At 48.0% G+C, this 26230-nt stretch overlaps 1 protein-coding gene and 1 long non-coding RNA gene across 4 annotated transcripts; one reads left to right on the forward strand and one right to left on the reverse strand.

The window, feature by feature from the left end:
- Window positions 1-649: 649 nt before the first annotated feature.
- On the forward strand, window positions 650-21232 carry RNF122 (ring finger protein 122). 2 transcript variants are annotated; one of them, XM_006022975.3, is made up of 6 exons: window positions 650-984; window positions 11065-11221; window positions 17101-17146; window positions 18662-18703; window positions 18872-18954; window positions 19730-21231. In XM_006022975.3, the coding sequence occupies exons 1-6, from the start codon at window positions 960-962 to the stop codon at window positions 19842-19844; spliced, it is 468 nt and encodes a 155-aa protein (XP_006023037.1). In that variant the 5' UTR covers window positions 650-959; the 3' UTR covers window positions 19845-21231. The 2 variants fall into 2 exon arrangements, with proteins under 2 accessions (XP_006023037.1, XP_006023038.1); XM_006022976.3 differs by lacking the exon at window positions 650-984 and adding an exon at window positions 10144-10159 and having other exon boundaries at window positions 19730-21232.
- LOC112550213 lies at window positions 1404-26227 on the reverse strand. 2 transcript variants are annotated; one of them, XR_003093924.1, is made up of 4 exons: window positions 26151-26227; window positions 21407-21491; window positions 14977-15111; window positions 1404-1554 (listed from the first exon to the last, which is right to left on the reverse strand). It is a non-coding gene; the product is annotated as an uncharacterized LOC112550213 (long non-coding RNA). The 2 variants fall into 2 exon arrangements; XR_003093923.1 differs by having other exon boundaries at window positions 14977-16553.
- Between the last annotated feature and the right edge of the window lie 3 nt (window positions 26228-26230).

The raw sequence follows: 26230 nt of genomic DNA on the forward strand, positions 1-26230 counted from the left end.
GGAATACATCATTTAGAGTTAAGCGTGCTGCTAAAACTATTCAGAGTGCATTTTTATAGACTCTGCTCAGGGGAAGGGGCCCTGGGTTCATGGGTTCTGCCTCTGGTTTGATTTACGTAGCCTTCAGTCACACCCAATGCCAGGATTTCCCATCCCTGCCTCCTGCTGGTGTCATAGGGACAGCTGGCATAGTGATCTGTTGGTCCAAAGCCCCGTATAAGAATCCACACTATTATATTGACAACCTGCACATAGACCGCTGAGAATAAGAGCCATCCAGCTTCTTCCATGATGCTATTTTAATATAGTCCCCCTGTGAAAAAATGCATGTGCAATCATTAACTCTTAGAGGCCTCCTTGGTGACCCTTACACCCATGGAAAGCAAACGGCACTGTGTTTGAGTTTGCTCCCAGGCTCTCAAAAAGTAATTTCAACTTGGGTTGTATTAGCTAAGTACATATGCAGCAAAGCAAACACTGCCTGTTGCCTGAGAAGCATAGGCTGGAGAGGCACTTCAAAACCAGCCTATCACACTCAATCTTTAAACAGAAAGCATAGTAATGAGGCAGGCAGCTCAGCCTGGGATTGGCTGTGTCTGTGGATAATAAGCCAGGAGGGGTGGGGTTTCATGGAGGAGGTTGCTTCTTGTCAGCCCCAGAGCCCTATACAATGTACTAGGGAGTAGGAAACAACCCCTGAGCAGCAGCTAGTGCCTTGCAATTGGAGCAACCAAGAGGCCCCAGTTGCCCAAGCCTTCCCCCCTCCAGCATCATCTGCTCTGGGATTTTTCTGTTGTCACCTCCAAGCCCATCCCTCCTGCTCCCTGGACGGCTGCTGGGAGGGAGCAAGCTCTTCTGGGTGCTGCTATGCTCCCCATCTCCTCGAGTGTCTGACGAGAGGAAGGATCCTCCTCCTCATTTCCCTTTTCCTAGCAAGAGGCATCCTTTGGGACTCATTGATGCACCCATTTCAGTGGTGTAACGGTTAGTATTTGGCATGGGCTGGGAGTGGAGGGGGTGTACGCGCGCGTGTCCGTGGGCATGCAGAAAGTCTCATTGTGCTGAGAGGCTGTGCCCCAGTGGATCCTGCTCCATGCTGAGATGGGCAAAGGCTCCTCTTTATACCGCCAGGCAAAGCCCAAAGATTTTTCTACAAGGTAAAACGTCTGTCATTCCCATCAAGACTGGGACTGGGGAATTCACGCTGCTGCCAAAACATGTGAAATACAAGCTGAGGCTTTGTTTCCACTTTCCTCTCTCTCCCTTTCTCTCTCCCTCTTGGAGTCAGGGAGAGAAAGAGAGCGAAACCGTTTTTCTAGTGCAGCGATGAAGTCAAAACGAAGTGAATCCACATCCGCCAGAGAATCATTTACTGGGTCTCGCTGTTACGGAGAAGAGGGTCATTGGGAGTTGATACTCAGATTTGGACTTCTGCAATCTTAAGGCAGAAACTTTTTTGCTTCTTGTTGAACGAGTTACCAAAATTAGCCAATTCAGTCGTGCTGCTTCTGTCTGAATGCTGTCTTTCTCTTGATGTGTTTCGTTTTGGTTTTGCTAATGGTGACAGAAAAATATTTTGGATCAAACCTTTTACCCCTGGTTTTGCTGCTTCTATTTTCCTTAAATATATGCTTAGCAAAACAAAGACAATTTAAAAAAAAAAGGCTATCTGATGTCTTTCAACAAATAAGTACCTCTACTACAATTCTAAATCATTGTGGAGAAATCTTTTCCAGTTTACTTTTGGGAACTTTTTATTCCTTGTCTACTGTATTCTCCTTCTCGTCCCTCCTCCCTCCCCCCCCACCACTTTTTTTTTTCCTTGCCAGACTTGTGTTTTTAATAGCTAACAGATGGTGAATGCTCCATGGCTCTGCCTACGTATCATGGTTAATTATAAGAAGAATCCCTTCTTGGATATACTCATACCAAGCTTGGATCAATTATTTCAAGAGGCTTTTGTTCGATGGCTAGTTTGCATTGCATTTCCCCCTCCCTTAACTGCACATAGTCCCATGAAATTTAACTAACCCACAGTCGATTGGCCATGTGCTGCAAAAGACAATGGAAGGGAAAAAGAAGAGGAGTGGGGAGGAGATTCAGTTTTATTTCAAGTGCAGTGAATCCTGCTCAGCTCCAATGAATAAAGCCATTTACTAAATTAATTTGCCATGCATTCATTTTGGCTGCTGCTCATATTGAAAATCCCTCTTTCATGTGTCCATGCAACTGGAATAAACCTATTAAAGAAGGACCCAAGACAAGGCCCTGCATCTCCGCTGTATCCTGTTAAACATACCAATAGTACATGAAGACGGTCACGCATGCATACATTAGTTTGTAAAATAATCAGGCATTTAGTTTGATGGTGAAGTTGTTCAGAAACCATGGTGGGAATTCTCTCATCAAAACTATTCCTGGGTAACAAGGCTGGTTTCTTTTAATTCCTGAAGGGCTGCAAAGTTTGAAGCTTATTATAATGCAACCAGTGGTTTCCTCTTCCGTAACACAGATTCAGATATGTGTTCTTGTGCAATTTCAGGGACAAGAAGCCAGTATTCTTGCCACATGTTAACAGCTAATGTGTTTAAAATGCCTGCATTGCCTTTAAAATCAGATGCATGGAAATATACCATGAGAAAATGAGTCCGGCTTGGATCCATCACGTTAGGCCCATAAAGCACAGTTGCTTTTGGTGGTTTTGAAGATTCACGGCATCTACTAGCTTCAGCAGCTGAGAACTGGGGACATCAGAAAACAAAGCCACTCTTATTCAAGAACTTACACGTGGATTTAGGAATATAAGTGTAGGCACTCAGGTTTGTAAAATCTGGCTTTAGGCCCTGTCTTGACAAGCATTCAAGCATATGAATCCATCTTCATGAAGTTAAGTACATGTGTAAGTGGTGCAGGAAAGGTGCCTTAGTGGGGGTATGCTTCCATCCCAGTTCCCAGTTACATATTTTCAGCATTCTTCCTCTTGTTGAAATATATCTCGAATACCGACCTATATATTTTGTGTAGTCCAGTGGGTACGTGCAAATCCAAGGGGCTACACATGCATAGCTTTGTTTGGAGGAGAGGATGTACTGATGCCCATTGTGGGCACAGAGGTCACTCTTTGGGGAATGTATATGCTCAGAAGACTGGTGTGGCACTGAGCAGATGTTGAGTTTAGTTTGCAAGCTCTGTCACCTTTCTGTGGAACTGGGGAACATAGCTTTTATATTTTGACCAGCTGCATTTCTTCTGTCATATTACAAAAAAAAGCTCTTGTGAGGTGACATGATTCATTTGGCTAGAGCCCAGTGAGTGTGAGCATAACCTTGCATTTCCCCTGAGTCTCTTGCTTTGATGAGGCTCAATGTTGCACCCACCAAAGTTGGCAGAGGTCCTGCCATGTAGCCCCTATTGTGGCATGAAGGCCAAGATTTTGCAAGTGGTCTGTCCATTGCTCCCCTATAGGACTGTACTGAAATCCTTCTCACTGTTGTTATGCATTGGTGAATATAGTCACTGTCCTTTCTATAGATATAGATAGATATATAGATACCTATATCTAGATATCTAGCTATCTATAGATATATTTGTATCTATATATATGGTAGCTGTGGAAATCTAGTCCTTGACTCACAACTTGGAAGAAACAAGGTCAAAGACAGGGTTTTTCCACACCCCCACCCCCCTTGTCTCCCTCTTAGACTCTAGGAAGGAAAACCTCCACCTGTGCTAACAAGTTTGTTTTCTTGAGCAAACAATATGTTTTAAATAGGATTATTTCTGGTTTCCTTTAGACATTGAAAATGCATGTCTCTCATCTCACCGCATCCTCGTTTGTGATCCAGGAATGGGCTGCACAGCTCTGGGACAATTATGTGATTGAGACTGTCTGCTAGGGGAGGAAGTATAGGGTGTTTTTTTCTGTGCTGATGGCCCTATCTTTCTCTGGGCTAACTGGAGCGGGGTCTTCTACATTACAACAGGAGTTTCCTTGTCAGAGAATAATCAGTTTTAAGTCCCAAGTACAAGCAAGGAGTAATTGAGGCTTTGGCATTGTCTATACAGCTTGGGTCTGTGTAGTTAAACTAAAGCAACCCTTACATAAATGCTCTTAATTCAGTTTAAGAGCGCTTACTTTAGCCTTTAACCTAACTCCTTCTGACAGCAGGAGCTAGGTTACTCTGGGGTGTGAAGAGGACAATTCATGACCAACCTCTTTGGCTACAAATAGATGTCACTTTTGTCCTGGGATAAACCATTTTATCCCAGGGCAAAGCATGGCTTAGGACAGAAGTTACACATAAACCAGTTTAAATGATCAGAAACTGGTTTAACTCTGTAACAGAATAGAAGTTTATTGCACATAAATAGCTGAAACTGGTTCAGCCAGTGCACATACGTGGCCGAAACTGGTTTAAGATAAACCTGGTTGAACATAGTATCAGACTTGACTGATTTAGGTCAAACCGGTTTATGAAACTTCTGTCCCAGACCCCTTCCTGGTTCAAGTTAAAACAGAGTCCCCAGCATCTCAGCATTTTGGGCTGGGCTGCTCTGTCGGCTCCAGAGAGGAGGGCTGTCCCCACCCCTCTTCTCCCTAGCTGAAGCAGTGAGGGCTGGCTCACTGCTCCTCCCCCCAACAAGCCCTGGCTGGTTTTAAAGAGGACAGCCTGGTTTTCTGCTACTCTGTCCTATTGGTGCCTACAAAACCAGGCACCTTTATTTTCCTCCACAGACTTCCACCTGTCTGACATAAAGGCATCTGGTTTCGTATCAATAGGACAGAGGACAGAATAGCAGAAAACTGGGCTTTCCTCTGTAAAACCAGATGAATGGCCACCCTAGTCTGGGACCAGGGAGGTGGGTTAAACTTCCCTTCCCCCAAGTACGGAGCTGCCCTACCCCACTTACTTAGTGCTGGTTGCAACTGTGGACTACAAATCCCAGAAGCACCTGGAAGCAGGAAGAGGGAGTGACAAGCAACCTGCAGAGTTCTGCTGCTGTGATTGTGGAATTCAAATCCCAGAAACCTCAAAGGCATCAAGAAGAGAAAGTGAACACACAGCCCATGCAGGCTACATGCCAGAGAGCCATGTCCTAGCACCCTTCTGGCTTGAGCCACTGCAGGCATATGGCTGAATTTCCTGAATGAAAAGTGAATGTCTGTTCATTTGCTTATTGGTTGAATCTCTGCAGCTTAGACTAATCTGCAAAAACTGAAGCAATTCAGCCTCGGGCTTTTTGATTGTCTGTACTTAGTCTACGGGGTGGTTTTGCTGTACAGACTACAGCTTCACCACTGTGGTTTCAACAACCTTTGCACATTGCCAACATACTAAGCTTTTATTATGCTGGGAAAATGCTTCTGATGTGGACAAAGCCATTGGTTCAGTTTAAACCAGTTAGAGAAAGGCTTATGCTGGGCCTAAGCAAGCTACTCTTGAAACTCAGCACGAGCATCTTCACATGTGCTCCTTGACTTGAACTGATGCACTCTCCATATAAAAAAGGTCTCCTAGCTACACTAGGAGTTCAAACAGTGTGATGAGAATTCAGGCAAGTCCAGACCCTTACTGGCTTCGTTTAGGGCCTGTTCAGGCCTGCGTCACCTCATTGAAACGACACTTTTAGAACATGTAAGCTTATGTTCCCTGACAACACACCCCTAAACCCCAAGCTACAGGCATCCTTGTGCTACTTGGAAAAGGGCACTCCCCAGAACCTGATCCAATCTCTGGCAATTCTAACAGGATCTCACAAGTCCCAAATGCCTATTTTTAAAGAATGATACTTGCAAAGTGGGAGTTTCTAAAATTAGTCCTGCCAGCTGTTTTATGGCTGGCGAGAGTAGGTTGATCACACTCTCCCTTCAGAAAAGGGTGCAGGTTATAGTCTTTATAAAGTTCTTTTCTAGCTTGTTTCTCCTTCAGAAAGGCCACCATTACTAGCACTGACTTAATGAAGTCTGCTGCTGCAGCAGCAGGGTTCTGCTATGGCCATATGCAAGGATGGGGCAATCTGGAGACAGAGAGATGCACTAACATGGGGGTGGACAATTATTTTGGGTGGAGGGCCACTTACTGAGTTTTAGCAACCCATCGAGGGCTGCTGACAGGCATCCAGGGGCAGATAAATATTAATTTTCTAAATTTTTTAAGGGCCCCGAGGGCTGGATAGAGTGACCTGGTGGGCCATATCCAGCCCCCGGGCCACATTTTGCCCACCCCTGCACTAACAGAAGCGCAAGTTCTTTTAAGGGGTGTTCCATCCAAAGGGAACAAAGGCAAGGTCCCATCTAGACTCCACTTTTTTTCTATGCAAGAATAATGTCCCTGGCTCAGAAGCTTGTTCTGAGACCATCAGAGATTAACAGTCTCCTATGGGCACTCTGGTCAACAAACAGCCTTCACATGAAACCAGTCAGGTTAAAGTCAGCTCTTTCCTCTCTCCTTAGGAGTACCAGATTCACAAGCACCAACTGAGGGGATTTTCCACTGCCTATAGATGAGTGGTCAGTTAAGAGCCCAAGAGGCTTGCTCTCAAGCCTAGGTCATTTTAGACAATCAGTGATCACCTGCCAAGCAGTTAGACTCCTTGCAACTACCCCCAGCTTGTAAGGAGATTTAGGTTGTCCAGGGACAAAACCCTCTTGAGAGTCCCTCCTTGCAACAATTCAGGGCAAGAGATGCCATGAATGGAGAGTTTTTGCTCTCAAACACCCAGCTAGGGTCAGGCTTTTTGGAAAAATGGCTGGATGTTGATGGCAAGAGCTGAGTGCCTTGAAAAACCAGGCCTGAGGTGCCTTGCATTGCCCAAGGTCATGCATCAAGTCAAAAACAGAGCTGGGAATTGAACCTACTACTCTCTATCCCACTGGTTTAACTGTAATACCACCCTTCCTCTCTGGTACTTACAGGCCTCAGCCTGCCCTACCACACAGATTAATGCTGCATCTGAAAGCATAACAGAACTGCACAGCAAGCCCCTAGCATGTTCCCAGAGAGCCACTTCACATTCCCTTTCTCTGTGTAATTGGGTGGCAATTTTGTACGTGTGTGTGAAAACCTTTCTGCTGAGCTCCTGCCTGGGTCTAATAGCTGGTGCTTCCCAGCAGGTTCTGAGAATCTTGCTCTGCTTCAAAATTGAACTGAGCTCAGCTGTGGACTTCTATTTTTCATCCTCTCTCTCATGTATTTATCGTCAATTATCATTATTAGTCACCACTCTTTTTTTGGCTGACTTCTAATGGGCCTTCCTGTATCCTATAACAGCTGCTTTCATGCCCGAGTTCCAAATGACATACCACTATTATGTCATTTAGGGTTGGGGTTTTTTAAGTGGCTGATTTAGTCAGGTTTTGATAATTTCTGAGTAGTTTCCATCACAACAGAGAAAAGAGCCCACTTCTCTCTATTGTCTTTTCCTGCCTCTGATGCTCTGGGGTATAGGACTGTGGGCATTTTGGCTGGTTCTTCTAAGGAAAGAGAAGGGACAAGGGTCTGCAGAGACCACAGCTCTGTTGGGCCCAAAAGAAAATAGGTGAAGATACTAGATAGACTGAAACACAAGAGGAGGCACGCACTGAATTAGATGGAGCTGCCCCATATCCTATTGTATGGGAACAGACCACCACTTTATATCAGCCTGTATTCTCTCTCTGCCACAAAAGGACAGAGCACATTGCATATAACTAAGTACCCTGTCTCCTGCCGTACCGGACAGTGCTCCATCAGGTCTGACAATTACTTAAAGCTTCAAAATAGCGCCCCCCAAAAATTGCCCTGTAAGGCACTCGGTTTGCAGTACAGTCCACAGTAGGGATGGTCTATGAAGTTTCAGTCTCAACCCCCAGATTTGCACCCTGAAGCATGAGATCTGACACTGCTTATTTTGGCTTGTAGAACTACAAATGTTAGTACTGGATGTATAATTATCCCTCCTGGTTTTAAACCCAGGTGCAGTCCTTGAGTCTGACCCTTGCGTAGTAGCAGTGTGAAAATGTAGCCTTTAGACCGCATGTTCTCTGGGACAGGAGCCATCTCTTCATGTGTTTATAAAGCTCTGGATATACCTGTAGTGCTCCAAAAATCTTAGATTTGCCTTATATAGGGAAACCTGGGGCTGCAGAATAGGAGGAGCTGAACATTGTAGACAGCATCTTTCATCTAAGGACCTTCCAAACAGTTAGAGATGCTGATTTCTTCATCCCAACAATGCCTTTCTGCCAGTACAGATGTCTCATTATCCCTGCTCAAAAACAGCTGAAACCAAAGCAAGAAGCAATGACCTCCTTAGGTTCCCACAGTGAGTCAGTGTAAAATCTTGGCACCACTGAAGTGAATTTTACCATTGGCTTCAAGGACACCAGGATCGTACACCATTCTCCTGGCTCCCAGTTCCCTTGTAGTTGCAGTCCCCTCCCTGCTTGCAGTTCCTATCTTACCCCAGGAAGATGCACTGCTGCTCTCTGCGAACAGCTATCACAGCTCCTCTGTGCCCCTCAGCTGCCCGCCTGGGATCAGAAATAAGATGCCATGGTCATTCCTAGCTCTGGCCCCAGTGGTAGAGAGGAAAAGTTGCCCTCTTGCCAGAGGTAGGAGGAAAAAAGGGACTGAACTGTCTGTAATTAAAACCTTAAGTGTTTCTCTAGGAGGGTTTTAATGAGATTCAGCAGAGCAGGGACTCCAGGCACTGGAGTGGGAAGGCAGGAGGAAGAGGCACTCCAGCACACAGATGGGGCCTCAGTTCAGAGACACAGAGATCTGGAAGGCAAGGTTCCCATTTTCATGGAGTCGGTGCTGTGTTCAGACATACAAAGACAGGGCTTTCCAATGTCAGGGTTTTGCTTTGCATCACCTTCCAGGTGAGCTTTGCCGTTTCCCTGCGTTCTCTCTTTTGTGACAGGTTTTTTCCTGTCTTTCCTTCACATCATTGGGTTTACATCCCTCCTGCACCATTACCCACCTCCCAGCATCTTCTACTCCCACTTAAGATTCCTGTGCTGTTGTCTCTGGAATAGGAGCTGTGTTGATGTTGGCCTGAGTTAGATGCATCTCTTGTGGATCCTGCAAGCATCCTCAGCAGAAGAGAATAAGCCTGTGAATATCATGTGGGTAGAGATGTAAAATTTCTATCATGTGGGATGAGCTAGAGGAGGGGAGCGGTGAGTTTACCTCTGTGCACTTGAGTGTATTAGGCCTGATCCAAAGTACCCTGCAGTCAGCTGAAAGGCTCTCATTGACTACCATGTGTTTCAAGTCAGGTACACTCAGCAGTCCAGGGCTAGAAGTGAGAATTCATCCATTCCCCAGGAGCTCTGAAGAAGCTCATCAGTCTCTGTTTCTGGTGCTGGTATGCTAGCACAGTGCTGTGATGACATACCAACTGTCCCTGTTTTTCAAGCATTACTCTGTTCTTCCATAAATCTTCCATCTCAGTATGCTACATTTCTATGGAGATAAGGAGCATGTGGCTGTTTTTGTTCCAAGTGCCTGGATTGCTGGAATGATTGGTTTAATAAAACCAGGCCCAGGGGCACTATGGTCGGCATGCCCTTGGGAGATCTGCACCTATAACCCCCCCCCAAAAAATCTGCTGTGCTGCAAGCATACCATGTAGTATCTACACTGTTGATGTGGCAGAGGTTTGCATCCATCCCAGCTATCCATGAAGCTGCATTAGTGTGAAGCCGTAGTGCAGTGGAGTGAAGAAGCTACTTACTGGGGCAGGTGTTTAGGGCATGGCTTATGGTTTTGTTCTGTGTTTAGGCAATATTAGGGCCAGGTCTGTGACTGGAGTCTCCAGGCACTGCCACAGTGCAAATCCTAGGTGCTATTTGTACTGATCGAGGTAACTCCTGCATGAATCTAGGGGAAGCTGGGCTAATACAAGTTGTGGCTCTTAGAAGTTTATCCCATCTAAAAAAGGGTTTGACATCAATGGCTGAAATGGAAGCAAATCCCCATTAAACAATTGAGCAGAATCAGGGATGCAACCTGAGGCTCAGGACAGGACACTGGGAATTTATGGCAGGTGCGAGGGATCACGCAAGGCAAGCCAGTCCGCAAGCCAACTCCCAGGACTCAGATCACTGCCCCTGAAGCTCAGAGGTGGATGTGGGAAGTGCTGACAACAGTGCTAGGCTGAGAATCCAGAAGCGGTAGGAAAAAAGGTGTCTTTCTTTGGGTAGTCCCCAACAACCCCTGCCAGGTTTCACATCCCTTATGGGATGTTCTCATTGAGATGGAGGTATCATGTCTAAGGTGCAGTAATCATCATAAAACCAGCTGTAAACAGGATACAGCAGGGCTGTGCATTTCTTTCTCGGACAACTTCAGGGCAGGACTCTTCCATTTACAGGTCGCAAGATGATGCTTGGTTTTATTTTCTGCCCACATTGCAAAGTCCTTTGGGGATCAAAATATCAATTCTGCTCCTCTGGTAAAGAGTCTGCCATGCATTGGCATAGGCAGTTCTTTAGAGGTTGCAGTGGGGCAGAACAGACACTAGTTTGCTCTCCTGTATCTGGGTTAGAGCTAGGGGGAGAAAGAGCCATGAAGAGAGCAGATGGGACTAGAGACTAACAGGATGCAGAGAGATGCCAGGGAAGCAGAGGCCAATTTTAGAGTCACTTTTCTCTGCCTAGCTACTCTTTATGATGCAGTGAAGGGAAAGTCAAGGGAATAGCTGCTCAAGGGCTAGAGGGAGAATTAGGCCTGTCCTTCCCACAAACAGTGTATTCATCTCAGTGATGAGATACCTAGTACACCAGAGAGATGTGAAGGGAGAGCTCCCAAGACTGATACATGAGTCTCAGCAGACTGAGTTGTAGCTGGGTATCAGGGTTAGGTCCTCCATGTATCAGACCCAGTGAAGGACCCAACATGTGACAAGAGGACAGCAATTGCACCTTCCATCCCATAAATTCTGTACCCCAAAATGAAGATTAAGGCTTATATATTTCCCTTGTGCATGCTGCAGTAAAGGGTAAGTTTTCTTTGCCTCCCTCGTCTCTTCCGCATCCCTTTCTTGATGGTAAAGGCTGTTTCTCTCTCTCCCCGAAAGGATGCTTCTGCAGTTTGGGGCTGATTTATACCAATAAATCGTGCACAATGCCTCCGATCACCTTCCAGGACCTGCCTCTGAACATCTACATGGTCATTTTTGGCACTGGCATCTTCGTCTTTGTGCTCAGCCTCATCTTCTGCTGCTACTTCATCAGGTGAGCTGGGGAACTGCTGAGCTCTGCAGACACTCACTGCAGGAGGGTGCAGGGAGCCCATTTATCAGCTGGTGCTTCCTGGAGAAGTATCACTCTTGCCACTGTCTTTTGGGTGGCCTGAAGACAGTAGCATCAGGTTGGTTGGTTGGAAATTCTTATTTTAAAGAAAAACTGAGTTGTGCAGCCATGCACGACTCTAGGAAGTGGTGGGGCTTCGAGCAGAACTTCTGTAAGTCGTGATCAAGCTGCAATAACTTCTGTCACTGCTGCCAGCTGACTTAGCCTTATTTTACCCTTGCTAATCTCTGACCCTAGAAAGGTCCAATTCATGGAGTCGGTTTGATATTCTCTCCTACGGAGAGGAGTGCTTCTCTCTCTCACTTTGCTTGGCTATAAAAATGCCTTTCCTGTTTCCTTACCAAACTCATCCTCCATCGCATGCACACACTCATTCATTACTGTAAGGGTCAGTAATGATTCCCAGCTGGTAGTGCTGCTATTTCTTTTTTTTTTTTACAGAGCATGACAGCTTATAGAGGGAGCTCCATTGCTCTTCCAGGCTTTTGCAAAAAGCAAAACAGAAAAAGATGGGTCAGGCACTAGGTCTGCTGCTGTCTGTGCCCTTTAAGGGGGTAGCCTTAACAAAGCACACTATTCTACCATTGTGTTTTGATGGGGTAACACCTGAAAAAATTACCTCCCCTCCTTGTGTCCCCCCACCCCTGCTGGGAGCCACTGGTTAAGAGCAATCATTCCATCTCCTTCTGTCCCCAGGGAACCAAATGATCAGCCCCATGGTTATAAGGTCACAGATCTGTGTCTGTGGGGTAGAGAGAGACAGGGTGGACAGCAAAGGAGCTGACCCTGAGGTCACCCACTCTGGAGAAATTCTGGATATAGCACTAGCTTCATCGGAGAGACCGGGGACTATTTTTAGAAGCCTCTAATAGCCTCCCAAAGGCTGCCTGTCGCCTCCAGTCATATTCTGAGATCTATTATTTCTATTAAGCAAATTAGAAGAAATTAATCTCATGTGTGTCACTAGGGCCCATCAATCTGTCTTGAGCTTCAGAGCATGACTAGTGTTACAGATCTTTTGGAGTTAACCCTGTATTCCCCCTGGCCTGGCAGGTAGAATAATACCTGGGGGAGCTCTCCCCAGCAAAGGATGGCATCTGGGAGAGGGTTTCTGGAAGAGAATCTGGCAGGCATGAGGATTTTATCCCCAGGGTGCTCTCATCTCCAGAGCTGCCTGTGACAGCAGTTTCCCTTCTCTTCTTGGAGGTTTCTTCTGTCATCTGATCCCTCCATGTGTCACCTCTGGGAATGGCAGCTGTTCCTCGGCCCTGTACAACACACTGACACGTCCCATGCCCAGGGCCGGAAAGGAGCACTTCTCCTGCCTCAAATACAAATCCCCAAGATAGACAAGCGGCAAAAACAGGTGAACGGGAGCATCCCCTCTGTTGATGGCCACCGAGACAACTCACATACTTATGTCCAAGGCTGCGTGGACACATGAACCCATGAAAGAGGGGTGGGCTAGTAGTTCCAGCCTGGATGTGAGAATCAGCACCCCTAGATTTTGTCCTGGCTGGACCTGGGGTAAATCTTTTAAAATAGACTTTTCCAGCAGCTCCAGGCAGAGGAGCACAATCGGGAGCAGGAACGTCCGTAGACCCAGGCAGTTCGAGCACCACATTGTCTAACCCTGCTTTGAGCAAACTCCTTGCCAGTGCCTCTGTTGTTTATTTCCGTAACCTGCTGGGAACCATTTGCCAGGAGCAGTCGCCCCATTCCCCCAAGGACTAAACAATCAGCTCCCTGCAGGGCTCTGAGCCAAGCCAAAATCCCAGTCTCAACAGGGCTCCATCTGAGTACAGAACGGACTGAGCAGAGCAGGAAACGGCAGGAAGGGGGTTCGTATTATTCAGGTGACCGAGCGAGATGGATGCATTGTTTATGAGGGAAGGGGGAGATGCTGTGGCATACAGTGAGAGGATGTATCTTTACATTACCCTTGCCTATTAAAAGCAGGCTATTTTTAAACACTAAGTGTAGCAGCAGCTGGGATTTCTGGAAAGGACTCAGCGGATTAGGCAATGCTGAATTCAAGACTTCACTGCTGGGCTCTACCAGCACTGCTGATGCTTCTTGCACCTGACTTGCCCCGGACCTCGAGGCCCTGGCTTTGCACCCTTGTCCGAATCAGCAGCTATTTCCATCCTGGGCTCTCCCCAGCCCTGCTGGGCCCCTCTCTGTCCTGCAGTGATAGCTTCCTTTGTGGATGAGGTCCAAAAGAGTCTTTGTTCTTTGAAAGGGGGAAACCAACCCATAGGAAACCAAGGTCTCCCCAGCAGAGAGGTGGAGTCAGTCCACTCCTCAACCTTTGTGGCCCAAGTCTCCAGCCCCTGGCAGAGCAGTAGCTGCCTTTTAAATGTGCCCTACAGCCTCTGCACTGAGATTTGGTATCACAACCTCTTCTTCCCCAAAATCTGCTCCCTAGGGTGCTGCTTAAGGGAGCACTGTGCCTTTGGCTAGTGCTCGCTCATTGTAAGAGGCCATGGCTAGGACCTGTCCCTCTGCCCCAGCTTCTGCTTCAGCCTAGCATTTTCATTCTCATTAATAAAAGCAAATAGACAAAAGGGCGCTGGGTTTGGAGGAGGTGCTGAGGGACTCCGGGCTTTTGTGGCTTGGATAATGAGCCTGGTTGTCTCATCTGGCTTGTGTGCGTGGGGGGTGCATGGGGACAGAGGTTGCCTGGGAAATTATTCTGGTTGATAGCGGGCTGTTTCTGCAGCTGTTCCTCTGCTCCCAACGGCAGCACATAAAGGACGTTCTGTCTGTGTGCGTGCGCACGTGGGGGTGGGCGAGAGTGGGGCAGGGGTTTTCAGGCCTTTGCTGCCTCACATTTACTTGGAGGCTGGGAATAAGCTAAGACCTTGGGAGACAGGCCTGCATGTAATGAGATGCAGCCAAGGCAGAAGCACACAACCTCGGGCCGGCCACCCCTACCTCTCCATAGGAATACCTGACATTTTGCTCCCCTAACTCACAATGAAAATAAAGATGACCTCCGTGCTGTTTTACGTCCCTCCTTCCTGTGGCTGGTTCACTGGAAGATAACAGCCTACTACTGACTCCTTTATCTCCAGATGTAGAGGCCTGGGCTCTGTGCAGGAGCATATATGGACTCCAGGCTCACGGCACAGGCACAGAGGACATGCATAGGTATGGACATGGGGGGTTAGATTCATGTTGTCAGCAGTGATCATCCTGCACGTGGAGGTGGTGTGAGCCAGGTAGTCCTGGCCCTTGTTTGCAGTTCGAGTTGTGGGTGGGAGATCTGTAACTCAACAGGGAAATAGTTCCCTGTTCATTGCAGGACAGCAGCTGGGGGCAAGTGAGAGTTTGATGTCCTAGACTAGAGCAAAGAGAGCAGCGAGGAGGCTGTAAAAACTGGGGGACGGGGGGACCAGGTACGGTGCCCTGTTCTACCCCAAAGGAGCTGGCTCCATGTGCATGGATCAAAGCAGGCGAGGAGTGAACAGGAAGAGAAAGCCTGCTGTCCCATGATCCAGGGGGGGTCACTCTGTCCCTGGTGAAAGTATTATCAGTTCACACTACATGTTCCCAGCCACTGGGCCTCCCCCCCACAGCCACTGGGTGTTTGCAGAGCAGCCCTCCTCTCCCTCTGGGGCTGGATCCAGTTTGCAAGAGTCTGGCAGCAGGAAGGGAAGCAATGTACAAATTACCGATACGGCTCAGTCGCTGGGGGAATGGACCTCCCAGGCTCCCGCGGTGCTCAGCCAAGATAATGGAAGGGTATCCCCCAGCCAAGAAGCTTTTCCACATCTGTGGGGCCGGTGGCAGCATTTCTCCAGGCCTGGCTGGCAGGGGAGACAAACAAGCGAGAAGTTTGCACTGGGCTGGGAGTTTCTTTTATCACCGCCATACATCGTGTCCCCCTGGAGTCCTGTGAAAGTGCTGACCACCCCCATCCTCAGTCCAAGGTCAGGGCCAGGCCAGGCTTAGCGGCTGCTGGCGGGTCAGCATTGCTCTGGAAATACAGCGCTTCCTGGAACTCTAACTACTTCCTAAGTGAAACAATTAGGGCCGTAGGCTGCATGATCTTATCGGGCCCTGTCCTCCAATTCCTGATGATATTTCAGGAGACGCTAGGCTCTGATCAGTCATAAGCTGGCTGCCTTTGGAAAACAGAAGTAAGCAGTGAATGCAAGCTCAGTGCCTTCCCCCCCCACCCTTCCCAAACCCTCTGAGCTGCTGCAATGAAAAGGGAAAAATGCAAAGAAGAAATAATGACCGAAATAACCCCCTTCCTGGCAGCACCTTTGGATCAGAGGTTTCTCTTTCAGAGCAGGGAAGAGACATGGACTCAGATTGATTTGGCCAATGGAGAGTCCTGGCTTTGTGGTCCCTGTGCTTATGTGGGGTTATCAGTTCTGCTCCTTCTGGCATTGCTCCCTACCCCTGACCTTAAACAAGTCCCCACAGCTACAGTGCCACAGGCCAGTCTTTGAGTTTAGAGGCTCCTATTGCAAAGATGCCCTTCACGAGGCACCCAATTTTCAGCAAAAACTATTCTAGCTGAAGTGAACCTGAAATGCAGGGGCTGGTATGCCAGAGCAGGCCCAAGGCATCTCTCGTCAGGCTTCCCCAAATGGCAGCACCCTACACTGGAAGTATTTTACTGTTTCCGCCTGGGGTTCAGCTTTGAGGAAGGCAGAGAGCAGGGTTGATCCTCAAAAGTGAAAAAAGTGACTTGTAAATGTTAACCATGACAATCTGATTTTGAGCCAATTTAAAGACATGTGCAGCATGGGAGCATTAATATTGACTTTAGTATTGGCAAAGGGTTCTGGACTGACAACTCTGGAGTTGCCCATTTATCCATGGGACCAGTATTGAGCAGGCAGCATCCTTCATACTCTGCCCCTGTCAATGTGCCTCAACTGTGCCCCCTTGTCCTGTATGATAAAAAATGTCCCTTATTTGTCCCTTAAATGTCCCTTATTAGGCCTGATGTCCTATGACCCATATCCAGTAAGGCCCAGCGATGATGGATTTGGTCAGAAAGAGGTCTAGTCTCAAGCCAGGACTATGAAAAGGCTCATTCACTGTGGTTGCAGTGTAGGATTTTGCTCCATGAATAAATATATTTGGGGTGCCGTCACTTAATAAACACTCATTGTCCCACAGTTTTCATACAATTATCCTTTCTTTCCTTGGGTGATCATCTTGGTGAAGCCAGAAGAAGGGAGCTCATTCTCCCTGGCCCTTGGTTTCTCTGCCAAGTCAGCAGCAAAGGGGCCTGTTGATAGCAAATGGGAAAGTTATTTTTCTGTGAGATAAGCACTCGTCCCAAGATGAGTTGGACAGAGGTTACCAGATCCTAAACAGTTTTCATGGCTAAAGTTGTGATGGGTCATGATTAATTCTAACCCTGTCCCATCCCAGAGTCCAAAGCTGAGCTTCCCGTGTGCCTCTGCTGGAGTTTGGGCATTTTTGCATCCATAGATTACTGCAGAAAGCAGGTGTGGCTGTGATTTTCTCATTATGCAGCTGAAATTCCCATGTCCAGTTAGACTCGCCTGAAGGCCAGAGCAGCAAAGGTAGCCTGAATATAACTTTGCTGACTGTGGTCGGTTGGGGCTTGAGGGGGAACGGATGATGCGATTGTGTTAGTGAGTTTGTAGGTGATAAATACGTTGTATTTCCTGATACATGCATTCCTGGTAGACGTGCTGTCTTTTCTGAGTTTTACTGGTTTCAGCTTTTATCAGTGTCCCTTAGCCTGAACCGTTGTTTTATGCACAGTGGAGTTTATAATGGAATATATTATTTTTTTCCCTCCCTAGCAAACTTCGTCATCAGGCCCAGAGCGAGAGATTTGGATACAAGGAGGTAAAGTCTGGGGTTGATTTCCATTTATTCCCATACAGTTTAGCACTGGGCCTGTGGTATTTACACGTAGGTAGATAAGTGCCAGGGAGGGGCACTGGTCCATAAGGAGCAGGACCGACAATTTTTATATTCTGCACAAGTCAAAAAGCCATCCAAGGGATAACATTAGTGCAAGACTGTTCCACACCTAGGGTTGCACTACCAGCTCCTGGGCTGCTTTCTGCTCTCCAGAGGCAGGGTCCCAGTATATGTTCCCAAGAGGATAAAAGTCACCCCTGTGCAGGGAACCCAGTGTACCTACATTCCACTTACCTCCTTAGCATACAGGCTTTGTGGCTGCAGAGGAATAGTGCTGTAGTGCAGCCATGTATCGGCCTCTGGCTTCATTTAGGGCTGAGCTATCAGCTCGGCGAATGCCACTGAGCCGGGAAAAGCGTCAAAGCTGAGCCAGTGGAAGGGGAAAACCGGCCACACTGAGAAACAAGGTCTGTAGTGGTACAGGCCAACCTATAAGAGACCTTGTTTCCCCTAGCACTCCCCAGGATAACAAGGAATAACGGCCACAAGTTGTTGGAGAGTAGGTTTAGATTAGACATCCGTAGGAACTACTTCACAGTCAGGGTGGCTAGGATCTGGAACCAACTTCCAAGGGAAGTGGTGCTGGCTCCTTCCCTGGGGGTCTTTGAGAAGCGGCTCAATGCCTACCTGGCTGGGGTCATTTGAGCCCAGTTTTCCTCCTGCCCAGGCAGGGGGCCGGACCTGAAGATCTGCAAGGTCCCTTCCGACCCTACTTCTATGATTCTACGATAATAAGCGATTACAATGTAAAGCAGGGGAGGTAAGCCAAGATGGCCAGTTGCTGCCCTCTGCAGGGAAAAGACCAGCTGTTTCAGAGGCTCTTTGCCCAAAGCCTGCTGCTCAGTCCCAAAAGCTGTGTTATTTGGGGAGAGAAACCAGGGACGGGAGCATAGCAATGCCGGCTGGAGTGGGCGTGTGGAGGGCAGGCCTCACCTGCAGCCCCACTTGCTGTTCAGGATCTGTGACCCCTGGCAGCTGTCGGTGTGCGGCCAGACCGGCTATTCTGGTTCTGCGATCCTGGCAGCATTGTTGCTTTTCCTGGTTCTTGACCTGCCGCCCAACCTGCTCTTCCAGTCCAGGCCCTGTCAAGACTCGTGAGTCCTGCCCCACTAACTCCAGTCCCAGGGCTACCCTGGGGAGCAGCTGTGCAGCTCACCCTGGTTGTAAAATATGAATTTTCTTTTCTACCTTGGAGAACTTGTACAGTCCTTGCAATCTCCTATGCCTGATGAAGGACACGCATGCCCAAAAGCTTGCAAATAAAGATTTTTTTTTTTGCAAATACCTAGTTGGCCTAAGCAAAGATATCACTTCTGCCACCCTCTTGTCTCCAAGACAGCTCCCCGACCCCAACACTCACTCTCATCACCACCCTGGCCTCTTTGCCAGTTGTTTCTGATACTAATCTGCTGCCTCCTTTCCCCTTGTGCCCTCCAGGTGGTTTTGAAGGGTGATGCCAAGAAGTTAAACTTGCAAGGGGTAAGTCTGCCCACCCTGAGCAGTGAAACTGGGGTTTCTGGCAGCATCCAGGGGGGAAGCTACAGGGGGGAGTCCCTTGCCAGCAGGCAATGCTCGGAGACTGTTTCCTGAGCTTTGTCATGATGCTTTGTCCTGCCTGTTCATCCCTCCCCTTCTGTTTCCCCACAGCAGACCTGTGCCGTCTGCCTGGAAGATTTTAAAGTGAAAGATGAGCTGGGAGTGTTGCCATGCCAACATGCCTTCCACAGAAAGTGAGTAGCTGCCAAGGACAGCCCACTGCTTGCTCTGGGCTCCCATGTCGGCAGGAGGCCTGCTGTTTGGTTACACCGCTCATGCTCACAATTAGGTAGAGGTCTGACGCCACAGATGTGCTCCAAGTGTGCAAGAGGCTCGCTCTATGCCCCATGTCACTCCTGGGTGGTAACAGACCCAGCATCTGGACCTTGCTCCCTCTCCGGCTGCTGAAGAGCAGCCTTCAGCAACTTGGATGGAAAAAATTGGTGCACCCAATATTATCCTCATCATCCGCTCCCAGTCTAGCTTTTAGCAAGCATCCAAGCTTTCCCTGGCTGCAGAGCCAGCATGGCCAACTCCCTGGGAGGGTTAAGACCCAGCCTGGTATGGTGATTCCCATCTCAGCCGCTCCAAATATCAGCATGAGAACGGACCGGGTTGGGCACTGGAAGGAGAAAGATTCCCCCGGGAGCACCGAGTCCCTGCTGTCCCCGCTGTTTCTTCCTCTCTCTGTGAAGCTCATTTCCAAACTAGTAAGAGGGCAGGGTGCTTCAGCAAGAGGCGCTCCATAGGGCTGACCCTCTCTGGTTAATATGCAGCAGCAATTTGGTAGTCAAGGGAAGGTAATGGGAGTAGAGCAGGAAGAAAGAAGGATCAGGCCCTCAGGGTGGGCGCCTGTGAGTGGCAGGAGCCCCATGGGTTCGGTGACCTGGTGCTTGGGAAAAGAGCCCAGGGACCCGAGGAAGGGAGCGGGAGCCACCCACCCACTGTCTTTTTGCTTGTGGCCCGCAGGTGTCTTGTGAAATGGCTGGAAGTGCGCTGCGTGTGCCCCATGTGCAACAAACCTATTGCAGGCCCCACAGAGCCCCACCAAGGCATCGGGACCCTCCTGGATGAGCTGGTGTGAGGGCTCCTCTTCTCCCCGCCAAAGCCAAAGCCAGCGCCAGCAGAGCATTTTCTGGTGATCTCTGCACTCGAACCCCACCACTGCATGGATGACTGAGCAGCCCGCAACAGGCCCCTCTGAGTGCTTGGGGACAGACATCTGCCATGCACACAGGAGGAAAGCAAGCCAGACTGGCCTTTCACCTCCAGTGCTGAAGTTGGATGACCCCCCTATTTACACTGAGGAGGGGTTGCCTCGGCATTGGGATTGCTGGGGCCTAAGCATCATGAACTCTGTTGCACAAAGGGCCTGGGAGTCTAAACCTTCCTGGTGCCTGTTGCTGGCACCGAGTCCTTTGCATCAGGCTTCTGAAATGGGAAGTTTCCCTGAGAAACCACCAAGCTGGAAATGTGAATTGGGCCAGGAGCCTCCCTCACCCCATCAAATTATAGCTTAGACCTAGATGCTTGGAGCCACCCATCACATTGGGGCTAAGCAGGCTAGATATAGCCCACTTGTAACACCAGAAGTGACTCTGGGGGCCCTAACCTCTTCCATAGGACCGCTTTTAAAGGGTCAAAGCTTTAGCATGGCTATAGCCAGACAGAGACCATCCCTGCCTTCTGGAACCACTGCACTGATTCTTCTCTCCAGCCCAACAGCGAGTGGTTTGGTCTTTTCCAAGAATAGCCAGTGTGTATGCATGGGCGAAAACACAAAAGCTGCAGAGGGCATTTCGTGCTAGATGGATACAAGGATGCGAGGGGCATTTAGAGGCTCACATTCAGCCCTGGGTGCTCGCTTGGGGTGAGGGGGCGAGGAACTTTCCCCTTTGGTGGCAGCAAGGGGCAATGGTTTTGGTGGGGTGGAAGGGGAGAACAGCTCACATATAGAGTGCTATTTTTTTTGTAAGAAGGGAAGGGGTTAAATCAGCTGTGGGTTTTCCTGCTCAGAGACTGCACAGATCAAGAAAAGTGCTCTGAGATCTTCTGTTTGCATATTGAAAGTGAAGCTTTGCTTGTGCAAGGTGGAAAGGGTGAAATGGGAGAGAGAGAGAAGAACTGCTGATATAGGTAAAATCTAGCCCTGATCCCCTCCAACCTCCCTTTCCTGTTTCACTGTAAATAGTATTTTTGTATGTAATACTTTCCTAATTGTCTCAGGCTTTCTACACTCCCTGGAGGGTGGGGGATGTACAGTTTTATGTAAAACAATAATTAAACTGAAGACATTTCAGTCTGTTCCGGCTGTGACTGTTTCTAACAAGGAGTGTCTGCAAAACAAGAGATCCCAACACAAAGAAGTGTTTTGTGTTCATTCCTTCTCCACCTCCCTGAAAACATTGCATTACTTGTATTGTCCAAAAAACCACCTGTGGCCTGAAGCTCAGAGATTTCAGCCTACCACGAATTTTTTAAGGGAATTAAATAAGAAAGAAAGACTGATTACAGCAGCAGGGCAGGAAGCTAGGGCTCTTGGGCTCTGTAGCTAGCTCAGCTGCTGATTCATTGAGCAATCTCTTCACCGGCCACAACTTCTTGGTGCCTCCATTTCCTCTTCTATAAAGTGGCCACAACACTTACCTCGTGCGGCCTGTGAAGTTCAATTTGTTAAATGCACTGGGAGGGACGTTACTGCCTCGCTGTATCTTACAGTTCACACTGGTACCTGGCAGGGAAGATAACATGAGCATGGTTTTGAGCCCAGGTGGTTTTACTTAGAGATCCCCTTCTTCTCAGCCTTGAATGGCATGGTGTAGTTGAGGGTGCATTGCCTTGTGAGCAGGCACCCCTGCCAGAGTCTACTAAAGCCTGCCAGTAGGAGGATCTCAGCTACACAATTTATGGTGATGGGGGGCTGCTCTCTGGCTTTCCCTCTAGCTTGCTCCTTCAGCTTTTTGGCTCAGGGCAAGTGAAACTAGGGAGCATCTAAGCTCCAAGGCTTGGGGTCTGCATGTAGGATGCCGGCCATGGATTTGGGAGCCCCAGGCTGAAGAGTCTGGGAGGCAGGATACTTGCACCACACAGGCTTGAACAACCAAGCTCAATAGCATTCAGAACTGATTTGGCCCCAGACCCCAAATTTCAACAGCAAGAGAAAAAGAAAAAAAAAACAACCCAAACTGGTTAAAAGATACCAGTCTGACAGGATATGGGACATCTGACTTTGCAAATGAAGGCGCCGTGGATGCGATGTGGACACTTACTTCCTGCCACACCAGAAGGGTCTTTTTTGAGTTTTGCAGTTTGTCAGCTGCTGTGTGTCATCACGCACAAATAGAGACTCAAACAAAGAGAATGGAAAGGCCCCGTGAGTGTGGTTTGATCGGGTACCGATAGTTACTTTGCACACAAACCTGTGTGCTAAGCCACTCGATGAAACGTGTCTTTAGGTCAGCGTGCCTCAGAGCTTCTGGGACCCTTTCGTGCAGGGTAATGAGATTAGGGGTTAGCAGCTGCTGGGACTGTTGCAGGATCCGAGTCTCTATTCTCACCCTTCCTTAAATCAAACAAACCTTAGGGTGCATAGTTTTCCCAGCTCTTCCAGTACTAGCTCTGGCTTTCATTTTTGCTGTGTGAGTGACAGATGAGAACAAGGAAGCTATGCAGGAGAGATGGGTTAGTCCTCTGAGCACAACACGTCCCCAGTGCTGTTCGCTGTATTTATGATCGCAATATTGCTGGCAAGGTTAGGAATGAAGTCATGCCTTCCTTGCTGCCATCTACTGGTTGTAACTGGGAACATTCCTATGTATTAAACATGCAATATATGGAAGAAGCCTGGTTAGCTCAGGAAATAAGTCTCTCTTGGGCTTTCTTAGTGGTTTGACACTGCTACATAAACATATCCAATAGAACCTGCAGGGGAAAACTGCAGAGACTCCCTATGCCTAAAGAAGAGTGATTGCACCCAAAAGCTTGCCAAGAAACTTTTCCCCAACTACTCAGCTGGTCTAAAAAAAGAGATCACATCTACTCAAAGCAACTTGCCTGCCTATGTCCTTAGACTAACACAGCTACAACCAACCACCCAGAGGAAAACTGCAGCATTCAACCCATGTAACTCAGGGGGGAAAAAAATCACTGAATTTAGCTACTGTCAAGAATGGTAAGTATTTTCTTTCTTTTACAGAAGTGAAAACTTGAGCGCAGAAAGGGAAAATGCCCTGCCCAATCGCCCTTTGAAGAACCTACGTGGGCCAGAAACAAAAATCTTCAAATCCAGAGTCGTGGCAAAATTTTCCAAAGTGCATACGTGGTCTAGAAGTCTGAGTCCGATTCTCTTACATGCTTAATACAACGGTGATCGTCGAATTTGGCATCTTTTAAAATGTTTCCCTTGGTCTGGCAGGGTAAACAAAGAGTTTGTAGCCAGGACTCCTAAGCTCTGCTAGTGGCCTGTATGGTTTGACCTAGTCATTTTTCCTGATCTGCAAAGAGGTCTCTGTGGAGACCCTTGAGAAGTGCTTGGAAAGGAATAAGCAGAGTCTGTGCTTATTATTCATAGATTCATAGAGAATAAGGGTGGGAAGGGACCTCAGGAGGTCACATCTAGTCCAACCCCCTGCTCAAAGCAGGACCAGCCCCAACGGGCGCGTCCACACATGCAAGCATGTGCACTTACAGCAGCTCAAATAGAAGTGGTGCAAATTTGAGCTGGGGCTTTTTGCCTCAGCGCATGTGCTCGGACATGCACTTTGTCGTGGAGCAAACTGTACCACTTGGGGTAAAATAACCCTGCCTGGCTCCTCCCGGATCTGCAGCCAGGGGGAGCTAGAGGCTGGGGCCAGCAACTGTGCTGTCTCATGCAGTATAAAACCCTGCCCTGTCCTGGCCCCATCCATACAAAAAGCTGCCCTGGCAAGCAGCTTAGGGCTACTTGCTCTCAGGGCCTTCTGGGGCCCGGCCAATTGGTACCTGGGGACACTACCCCTTGTGCCAGCTGGACTGCTGCAGCAGCATCCCAAATCCATTTTTAAAAATACCCCCAAATCCATGGTCTTCCGCAGTTAAAACAAAAAACTACTCTACACATACACATGCACACACATCTATAGAGAGACAGAGAGACAGTGATCAGCTGGGCAATGCTTTATTGGTATATTTGCAATGTTAAAGCAATGCGGAAGCCTACCAGTGTCTCTATCATCATGTAAAAACTAAATTCTAAATACCTATACGTGTTGATGTGTGCTTTTGGTTTTCTTCACACATGATGGGTGTGTGATGGGGGATGTGGTGTTTGCAGGAAGAGGGTGAGAAGGGGTGGGTGGGTGGGTGTGTGTGGAAGGATGTGGGTAGGTGTGGGGTGATAGCTGGGGGGACTGTGGGTGTGGGGGACCCTGTGGGGGTGCTGCTCAGAAGGGGCGCGTCCCTGCTGGTCCCAGACCGTGCCTTGCACCACTCCACTGCAGAGTGTTTTTTTTAGACCCCTGGAGGGGTCTAATTTTCTACCTGCACTGTAAACTTGCAGCATGGGGAACATTTTTTCGTTCCCACACGTGCCTCTTGCCCTGCCTCAAAGGGGTTTGAGGCAGGGCAAGAGATACGTGCGCGCTCGTCTGGATGCGCCCAACTAGATCATCCCAGCCAGAGCTTTGTCTAGCCAGGTCTTAATCATGTCCAAGGATGGAGATGCCACCACCTCTCTGGGTAACCTGTTCCAGTGCTTTACTACCTTCTGCAGTCTGTTACCTAGTTGCTACTTGAGAAAGAGCAGTAAGAAAATGGGTCAGAGCCTTGATCCCAATGCTACCTTTTGGTGCTAGAGCAGGTTTACCAAAAGGGGTGGGAGGAGGATAGGACCAAAAGCATTCGAACACAGCGTGGTGTCACAGACCCCTCTATTGCATCATCAGCCCCTGTATGATCCTCACGCTGCATTGAACACAGCATGACATCACAAACCCCTTTATTACGCCATAGACCCCTGTATCGTTCTCACACCACATTTGGACACAGTGTGACATCACAGACCCCTCTATTACATCATTAAGCCCTGTATCATTCTCAATTCTAAACAAGGGTTTAGATCCTCAATTCTAAATACAGGGGGTTATGATGCAACTCTATTACATCATAAACCCCTGTATCATTCCTCTAGACCAATACGGCTATAACTTGGATACCTGACACCTGGACGATATTGAATTTTAACCGATTTTTTAAATGAAATCTTCATATTTTCACAAGCAGGAAGCAACTGTGACCACCTGAAACCTGAGATCCTGCCTTTGTTTCAAGGTAATTTGCATCATGACAGATCCTCAGAGGAGGTGAGAGGCTCCAGACCAGCTACGAACGGGCTGCCCAGAGGAGTTTTCCATCTCTTGACTCCTCTGTGAAATCCTATGAAATATGAACTTTCATTTCTACCCAGGGGAACTTTTACAATCTTTTCTCCAATCCCTGCTGAAGGGTGTTTGTGTCTGAAAGCTTGCAATTAAAGAATGTTTTTTGCAAAAATCCAGTTGGTCTAATAAAAATGTCATCTCTACTACGAGTCCGGATTGCCTTTCCCTCTAGACCAATATGGCTGCAACCTGGATACTTGTATCATTCTCACACATTTGAAAACAGTGTGACATCACAGACCCTTCTATTACACCATAAACCCTGTATTGTTCTCACACCACATTTGAACAGTATGACATCACAGACCCCTCCATTACATCATAAACCCTGCATTTTTCTCACACCACATTTGCACGCAGTGTGACATCACAGATCATTCTATTACATCATAAATCCCACATTGAACACAGCATGACAGCAGAGACCCCTCCATTACATCATAACCCCCTGTATCATTCTCAGGGGTGTGCTTGGTAGCCGTGTTGGTCTGAGACAGTGTGACATCACAGACCTTTCCATTACATCATAAATTCCTGTATTCTCACACCACATTGAACTCAGCATGGCATCACAAACCCCTTTATTACCTCATAACCTCCGGTACCTTTCTAATACCACATTTGAACACAGTGTGACATCCCAGACCCCTCTATTACACTGTAAACCCCTGTATCATTTTCACTTGTGAACACAGCATGACATCAAAAACCCCTTTATTACCCCACAACCTAAAGTATACATCTCATACCACATTTGAACACAGTGTGACATCACAGAGCCCTCTATTACATCGTAAACCCCTGTATCAGTCTCACATCTGAGCACAGTGTGACATCACAAACCCCTTTATTACCTCCTAACCTACTATCCTTCTCATACCACATTTGAACGCAGTGTGACATCACCGACCCTTCTATTACATCATAAACCCCTGCATTTTTCTCACATTTGCACACAGCATGACTTCACATACCCATTTATACATCACACAGATCAGCCCCTTCTCGCTCACTTCCCAACCTCATGCTTCTAGAACCATGACGCCAAAGATAA

Source organism: Alligator sinensis, unplaced genomic scaffold (genome assembly GCF_000455745.1).
Source record: "Alligator sinensis unplaced genomic scaffold, ASM45574v1 scaffold98_1, whole genome shotgun sequence".
In the NCBI taxonomy this organism is placed as follows: domain Eukaryota; kingdom Metazoa; phylum Chordata; order Crocodylia; family Alligatoridae; genus Alligator; species Alligator sinensis.